The sequence below is a fragment of the Leptosomus discolor genome, chromosome 7 (genome assembly GCF_034619465.1).
Source record: "Leptosomus discolor isolate bLepDis1 chromosome 7, bLepDis1.hap2, whole genome shotgun sequence".
NCBI classification, from domain to species: Eukaryota; Metazoa; Chordata; class Aves; order Leptosomiformes; family Leptosomidae; genus Leptosomus; species Leptosomus discolor.
Genome location: NC_141397.1, coordinates 31598259 through 31606792, shown reverse-complemented (window position 1 = coordinate 31606792; position 8534 = coordinate 31598259). Strand labels below are relative to the sequence as shown.

Here is an 8534-nt window from a genome sequence, read left to right as displayed (position 1 = left end):
GGGGCTGGCCGAGGGTGGGTGCTCAGGGCCCGGGGGCTGCCGGCGGATGAGCGCGGCCCAGCGGAGGCTGCGGATGAGCCGAGCGAAGGAGCTGGTGGTGTACTGCCTGCTCCTGGGGCTGTCCTTCCCCCTCCTGCTGCTGCTGCCGCTGTTCTGAGATGCACAAGGCGACGGCTCGTCCCCGCCGCGGGGGGACGGGCGGGAGGAGCCGGCGGGAGCCCCTGTCCTCCGCCCGGCGTGCAGGTGGCGGCAGCAGCAGCCCAAGGGACTGACGCCCCGGCGAGGGACGATGAGGAGCTCGGGCGGGCTTTGCAGCGGTGCCACCCAGCCTGCGCGGGCGGGCGGGCTGCCTCTCCCCGCGGAGGGGCGCGGGCGCGACCCTGGCCGCGCTCTGCCCCTGCGGGCGTGATGCCGCCGCGCTCGCCGCTCCCGGGCTGAACGGGGACGCCAGACAGAGCCGCGGCTTCGCAGTTCCCCTTTAGCCTTCCCCAAGCTGGGCTTCGACGGCTCGGGGCCGGCGGCTACTCTGCCCTGAGGCGGCCCCCATGGGCCAGCGGCCGCGGGCTCTGCCACCGCAGCCCCCTCAGCGCGGGGCCGCCGGGCCACGCCCCGCCGCCCTCCCCGACCCTGTCCCTGCCCCAACGCCGCGGGGCCGCCGCGGGCCCCTCGCCTCCGTGCCCGCCGGGCGGCGGCTGTAGCCGGGGGCAGCTGCCGGCCGCGGCGTTCGCGTTGCTGCAAACCCGCCGCTCTGCGGGGCGGAGTGTGTCCCCGCCGGCTTGCCGTGCGGGGAGGCGGGCCGGGGGCTGGCTGAGATGGGAGAGAGCATGTCCAAGAGGCTGAAGCTGCAGCTGGGCGAGGCGGAGATGGCGGTGCGGGCTTTCGCCAATCCCTACCCCGACTACCAGCCCCAGGAAGCCGAAGCCGGAGCCGCGGCAGCCTCCAGCGCGGCGGACGCCGAGCGGCACAAGGCGCTGCTCTTGGCGGAGGAGTCGTCCCTCCCCTTCGGCGCCGATGGGAAGGTGAGTCCCGGGCGCGTCCCGGCGTCCCGGGCCCTGCCTCACCCGCGGGGCGCTCCTTCCGCGCAGCGGCGGCCCCACGGCACGGGCGGTCGTGGGCACTGCTCCGGGACGGCCTCCGGCGGGGCCCTGGGCCCTGCCGCGGCCTCCGGAGGCGCGGCGGGGCGGCCCGCGGCCTGGCTGCGGAGCGCCGTGCTGGCCGCCGGGCGGGCTCGGGGCGGGCGGCGGGGCAGAGGCAGCGGCCATGAGGGCGCCTAAGGGGAGCGGCGGGCGGGGAGGAGCGGGAGCTCGGCCCCTCCGCACGGCTTGGAGTCGGTGGAAGCGACTGCTGTGAGCTGTTTGTTTTCTTCCTGGGTGCGAGTGAGCGCGGTGCTGGGCCTGGAGGTCGCGCTGCCTGTTCTGTCACAGCTCTTACAAGTTGCCTGAGGTTCACCAAAGGAAGCACACAGGGAAAGGAAAAGGTGAGTGTGCATCTGGAAAAGACGAGTTTCTCCTCAGGTGACGGCAGCGCTCAGGCTTTAGGTGATGCTGGACCGTTCACTCTAAGGCATGTGTTTATTGACATACACACATGTATAGATTCAGGTGCACCGTGATAGGCACCTGGCAGTCTGTTCAGGCCAGCAGAAGGTCTGTCTGGTGGCTCTGGTCGCATGAGGTTTGCAGCCTTCCTGCTCCGCTTATCTCAACACCACATGCTGTGGGTTGCAGGCTTTAAGCACAGAAGCTGCTCTGGCCTGTTGCCACGTGGGCTGACTTAAGTGGCAGAAGGAATACCAGAATATGGACCTTCAGTCCTTTTAGCCCCTGAGCAGCATCATCTTTCAGTACTGTGCTGCTTTGTCATCTTTTGGATGAAAAACACTGCATGGTGACATTGCTAGAAGCACAGATGTGCTGGGTGGGAAGCTAACTTTCCTAACTCACTTGACTGTACGCTGGGGTGAATAAAAGAGAGCCTTTAATCTCGGCTCTGTGTTTTACTGCTTGTGGCGATATGGAATTACCTTGATTTAATGATAGGGTGGGATGAGGATGGCGATGCCCAGCGGTGAGAGCAGCGTTCTTGCTGAACATCGTAAGAATGAGCAGAACAGTATCGGCTCATCATCAGTCCGAGGCAATGAGAGGTTTCACTAAGTTGTTGCAACTGAGGTTTTGAGGTTGTGTGTGGCTGAGCAGAGCACACCAAAGAGAATACTTTGGGGGATTGGTGTCTTACAGCTAATTGCAGCTGTCAAAAGCAGAACTTTGTGCTTAAAAAGGGTTAAAAAGCAAGGTTAGGTTTCGAAGTGAAATCTGCTTTGTTTTTACAAAAATCCCTGGTAGTATACTTGGTGCTGGTAAAACTACTTTTTTTTTTTTTGTGAAAGAGAACTGTGATTTCTTTGTTCTTTTGTATCTGGCTCAGTATATAACAAACATCTGGGTATGGTGAGTTGAAGTAGGAAGGCAGAGTGGTTAAACTGGTAAAAATCATACCAAGAACTTCTAAGGCCTTCTGTAGGCCAGTTATCCTTCTCATATACCTGCTTTAGAACCCACACCTCATGTCCATTTTTTTTTTTTTAAAGAGAAAATAAGCCTTCGTTTACTGCTGATATAGGTTGACTCCAGCTTTCGAAAATGAGAACTGTTATTAGAGGAAGGTGAACTTCCTTAAAAATTTTTTTTTAGTGAATACTAGCTGTATTGCAGAATAGTTCAACTCTAACTTGCTTCAGATTTAATTCTTGAATGAATCCAAATTCAGAGACATTGTTCTGTGGCGGAGCTGAAATGGGTTAGTCAAAAATTTCTAGTCCTGTATTCACTTTAGGAATGTCTGTTCTGCTCTGCTGTAGATGTGTGTGCTCTTTTACAGTCGATGCAAACATTTTTTCCCAGCATCAATGGTGAATGACGTTCCTTATTACTGTGTGGCAGTTGGCAGCTATTTGTGCAGCTTTGTTCAGAACATATCTTTGAGCACCTGAGTAGCTGTGTATTTGATAAAAGGTGGTGTCTGGGCTTTGTTACATTCAGCAGCATGAGCTGTCTTGGAAAAAAATCATCTTCTGTACCACATGAAAGTTGCTGTAGCTACATCACTTTAATAAGGCTTTGAATTTTTTCAACTCTGTGCATTTCATAGGAGAAGGCAGATGCAAGTGCACATTTTTTTTGTTTCTGCATCTGCAAAATCTGAGGAATTGTCCTACATGTTTCTGGGCTAGAACATAGCTATGAGTATATTTATGTGTATTTATGTTCTTTGCAGCATTTGCATATTGTCAATCCTAGTACTATTCTGACTTCTTTGAGACTTTGTGATGAGTATTTTGGGGTGCTGTTGTTGTTGTTTGTGGGTTTTGGTTTGTGGTTTGGGTTTTTTTGTTTGGAGTGGTTTTTGTTTGTTTGTTTTCATTTAAAGGCTCCTGTCCTGCCAGAGAAATGTCTTTGCCTTCCTAAAACCCCAGTGAAGACAAAAGGACTTTACATAGGTTGGGAAGTCTGTTCTGTAAACCACTATATACAATAGCACAAGCTTCCTAAAAATGAGAGCAGTTTTCAGAAGCCCTCGGTGCACTGCATAATTTCTTCCTCCCATCTGCTGCTGTGTGGAACAGTGAGCACTGAGTGACTCACATAATGACAGCTAGAGGTGTGTGGGGCTCTGCCGTTGTCATGGAAGGCAATGCATTATTAATCCCTTCGTTTGATTTCATAAGCTGCCACGATTGCCATGTAAAATTCATCCGGCTGATAAAAGGACAAGAAGCTCTTCAAGTCATTTTCTGAAATGTGAGACAATTGGGACAAAGTGCTGTGTATGGGTGTGTGTGCTTGTATGCATAAGGTACATTTCAGGAAGCTAGACAGTATGGGAGCAGGAGAAGAGAAAACAAAGTTTGGGGCTGCTGATTTGCCTTCTTAAAAACAGTCACGGCAAACACTGCGGTTATCTAGGTGGGCTCTGCTTATGTAGTTGAAATTAATTTTTTCTTAACTACATTTCTTCACCATGCAAGTGTTGTGGACTTGAATTGCTTCTGTAACTTGCCTGAGAAACCTGAGAAACCTGAAGGTAATAATTCATCAGACAGGATTCATTCTAGATTAATAAGAAATATGATTTTAAATGTTAGCCTTTATTTAAAAAATGATGAATCTTTCAATTAAATATAAGTCCTGCAGCTCTTTTTTTTTTTTTTTTTTAATTTGGATCCCTGTGGAGCCTGAAAAAGTACCTGTAGGTGTTATCTAAGAGTGGTCCAAATGTTTTCAAAGTGGAAATGTAAATGGTCAGAGAGGCAGAGAAATGAACAGACAGATATAGATTCAGAACAGAGCATATTCCCTAGTTCTTGGGAAAATCATTTTTTTCTGTTAAGTTTTGTTTAATTCACTGTAATTGTTTATTGGGGAAGGTATTAATATTTGAAAAGCAGATGGTGGTCTAGTATTTTCTCTGCGTTGTAGGCAGCTCTAGTTATAAACTCATCTATTCTTAAATGTGGCAATATCAGGCTATGTGCCTGTGCAGATTGGGAACCAGAGACTAACTTGTCTGAGCAGTATTGTGCTTTGCTTTCCCACCTGAACTGGAGCAGAGACAACCTATAGCTGCAATTAATGTCAAGACTTGTGGCATTGTGTTGCCCATTAGCCGTGGGTGAGGGACTGAGAATGGGGAGGCCTGCATAGGTTTGCATAAATCAGGGGCAGGCAGTTCTCCTGGCTCAGAAACTTTATCAAAACCTTTTTGTAGTAGAGAGCTACAAAGCTGTAATGGATTTCCTGGGAAGGGGAAGGGTGAGGAGAGCTTGCTGGTAAGGGGTGGCGGTGGCTTGTTCAAGGACCTGGCTCTGTGGGTGACCCACCAATATCAACTGCAGGTTGTCCACCGCCATCCTCGGAGCCACCACAGCTCTGTGGCTACATCTGTAGCGCAGTCATGTGTGATTTGGGAGGCACCTTCACGCTGTTTGGAGGCCAGTGACTTGGGAACCAAAGGCAGGCTGATGTTACAGGCTCATCCAGGGGAAGGTGGGTGGAAGCAACCCTGTGCCTAGGCAACCTGATGTGGATTTTATGTGTGTGTAAGAAAAGCGTCCTTAGCATCAAGACAATAACACATCCCAGTGCTCAATTTAAGATTGTCTGGATTTGTTGTGAAATCACAACAGCGCCAAAATTGGATTCAAACTTAATGGATAGGTCACTAGGATGCCCAAACAGTAACTTGGTTTTTAGGCCAATTCTTTCTTGCGAAGTTTTTTCTGACTTGCCATAATGTTTTAACAATATTGGTAAAAGGTGGTGTGTTCTGACAAGTGTATACAATGTATTTGATTAGGCTTTGCAGGGGGCTCCTTACAGGGAATCTGTTTTAAAGCTGGTAATGCTTATTGGCATAGATTATCACTTAATGAGGGTACTTAAATTATCTTCTGGGTGATTTAGTGGTGTTTAGTTTCCTGGTACTTCCTCAATCTCCTTTTAGTTCTGATAATTCCTTTATGTGGCTTTTGAGTCTTCCTCCTCCTTTTAAAATATGTTTAAAAAAATTCTAAAGTTTTTTGTCATTGCTTCACTTTTCATTCTCCTCTCTGTGGTATTTTTTTATATTTGTTGGGTTGTCTCACTGGGCATTTCAGTTGTCTCGCTGAGAGCAGCAAGTTCTCTCTGTTCTGGGACTGATTCTGCAACCACTTACACTAGTGAGAATCATACCACTCGTTGCACTGGAGGCAGGATTGAACCTCCAGAACCAGTAAATATTTCTTGCCACTTTTTTTGCCAATGTGGGATGGGGTAGCTGCATTTCTTGAGATTGCCACTTTTTTGGCCATTTCCTGACACCCCGTCTCAGATGTATGCTATTTTAATAGAGAATTCTGAGTATCGCAAATCATGTTTCTGTTAAAGGAAAGTTTGTTTTGCTTTTTGTGAGTCTTGGTCAAAATGGAGTCTGAGAATCAGTTTATTGTACTTCATTGTCCCTTACTAACTCCTGGCAGTTAATGTACACAGCCTGAAAGGAAGTACCTGCTGCTTCTTTCCTACAGCACCCATCAGCATCAAATGCTGCTTAGCACTTTTGTGATGCTTTTGTACTGAAAGCCTCTCGTGTTATGCAGGACAACACTTTAATCACATGGTTAAGTCTGTTGGGTTTTACTCAACCAGTTCTGAATGAAGATACGATTTAAAATCAAAGCCCAAGTTCTGATTAAATTGTCTCGCATCCGTCTGCTCTTTGCTGGTTTCTAGTTTTATTTTACAGACCTGTGTGTTGATGAGTTGTTACTCTGGCTAGTTGCATGGGCAAGTGCAGTTACAGGTTTCATTTTCTAGTGAAAATAAATTATATTTGCAGTCTAACTGTACAACACTTGATGTGCTGTGAAGTTCAATGTGTGGAACATACCTGCTGTCTGTGCATCAAAATAATTTAAACAGTATTAGTAGAGGTTTTAGCTTTTTTGCGGCTTCTGGACCACCTAAAAACGTCCCAGCTAGGGTAAAGACCTCTGTGTAGTGAGTGACTTTAACTCATACTCGCAACAGACTTTTATTTTCTTAGTTTTCAAGAAGCGGCATGCTGCTGTTAGGCTACCTGGAGGACCAGTGATTTTCAGTATTGCTCTTTTGCCTTATCAGCCTTCGTTTCCCAAAGCATAGGATAATGTTCCTTGGTGTCTGTTAATCATGTTTTTTTTTTTTTTACCAGTAATCTGAAGCTTTTTGATGATCTAAATCTTCAGGCTTCGTTTTTTTGCAAACTAATCAGCAATGAGACAAACAGCTCCTTTTACACACAAACGCATCGGAGGCACAGTCTCATTGTTTCTTACTGCTTTAAACAATTCTTTCTGTAACTTGAATTGATTGCCTTTTAATGCTGTTTTTTGTGCCCTCACCTCCTCTGAAGTAGGATGATTAGCGTGTTCCTAAGTTGGCATTTGTAGCAGTGTGGTAGTTTGCCTACAACTATCGATCCCCGCCCCCCCCCCCGCCCTTCTCTTCCTCCTTTCCCCCCTTTTTTTCTTTTTTTTTTTTCTTTTTTCCCCATTATCACATGTGTGACACTAGGTGCCAGATCACTGAAAAACAGAGCAATGTGTTCAACAGACAGCAGTGTTTCAAATAATTTGTGTTGTGGTTTTTCAGAACTGGCATTTATTTCTGGAAGGGCCCGAGTAGTAGAGAGCTGTTTTTAACCGTTTCAGAGGCTGGGTGATAATGTTTCTTAGTAGCTAGTATTTTCAGAGAAGAAAAAAGAAACTGCTCTCGAAGCTGTAACAGTCTTTTGATGTAGGTAAAAACAAAATAAAACTTGGGGTATTTTTGTACAAAAAGGCAGATCACTTCCCAGCTGACCTTGCTAGACTCGGAGTGTAGCCATTCCTTCTGGTCTGCTCTTGCAGGAGCTCTGTGGAGGTGAACGTGAGACCTCATCCTGCTTCAATAAACCCGTGCTACAGCACGTGGGTGTGAAACCTGGCTCCCTTACAGCCAGTGGCAAAGTTCCCAATGATTTCGGTACAGCCAGGATTTCTCGTTTCAGTAGAGCTGCAAGTCATCCCCCACCCGGTCCTCCTTTGCCAGTGTCTGTCATGTCCCTCGTGCAGTCTTGTATGCAAGTTTGGGTTTTGAATGAGTCCTTGCTGCAGTGACAGCTTGAGCTGTATTTTCTTCCCTGCGAAATGCATTTTGGCCGAAAGAAAACCCAGCACCATATAATGTCTCATTTTCTACACATCACCAACAGTAAAGTCACTTTTCTCTGGAATATCTCTTCTTACCCTTATTTGAACTGAGATGAGATGAAATAAAAGTGTATTTTGCTTGTTCAGCAGGTAGCACTGTGTGTATAGGCCATCTTTTTGCTGTTTCTGCAGAATCAATTGCTTCCTCCTTCAGTCTAGGGTCCCACATAGTATCAGTCCCTCAAAAGCTGATGAAGTAAAATATGGTTAATAGCAAGATGGTTTTGGGAGCTGGTGGTGGCAAGAAAGACTGGTGCTTGGCAACTTGTGAAGAAGCTGAGCTCAGGTCTCCATTGTCCTGCTGTGAGTCTGCACAAGTTACTTGGCATAGATGTGTCATGATGCAAATAAATGCTGAGATGTTTTTGAAAAAAACACTGGTATCTAAATGTCTTGGACAAAGACAAATGAGATAACTCACCCTGTGTCTGTCAAACCGGAGTATTACTTCTAACCACAAAAGTAGTGCCATGAAGTCTCACAGTTGTGCTGTCAGACTTACATAAGTGCTGTGATATCTGGTCCAAATGTGCATGCAAAACTTTAAGTTACAGGCTTCTCTTACCCACCTGAAATAGTGATATAAACCACACACATAGCAGCTGCTTATTGCTTTGTCTGCTCTTGGTGCTGTAAAGCTGGATGTGGCTGTAATGGAGAGGTAGGTCAGCAAGAATTGGTATGTTACTGTAGTATCAACTGCAAGTGAAGTGTGCATTTCTTTTAGGAGATTTTTATTTGCATCGTGCTGTATTTTTTGTAG

The 8534-nt window shown here is 47.4% G+C and overlaps 1 protein-coding gene across 1 annotated transcript in view; it reads left to right on the top strand.

Annotated features, from left to right (window-relative positions):
• The first annotated feature begins 812 nt into the window (after positions 1–812).
• The window catches only part of LANCL2 (LanC like glutathione S-transferase 2), a 32451-nt gene continuing 24729 nt past the window's right edge, over positions 813–8534 (top strand). Inside the window, exon 1 of the mRNA XM_086467674.1 lies at positions 813–1019. Coding sequence (XP_086323800.1) covers positions 813–1019 — 207 coding nt within the window. The remainder of the gene's footprint in view (positions 1020–8534) is intronic.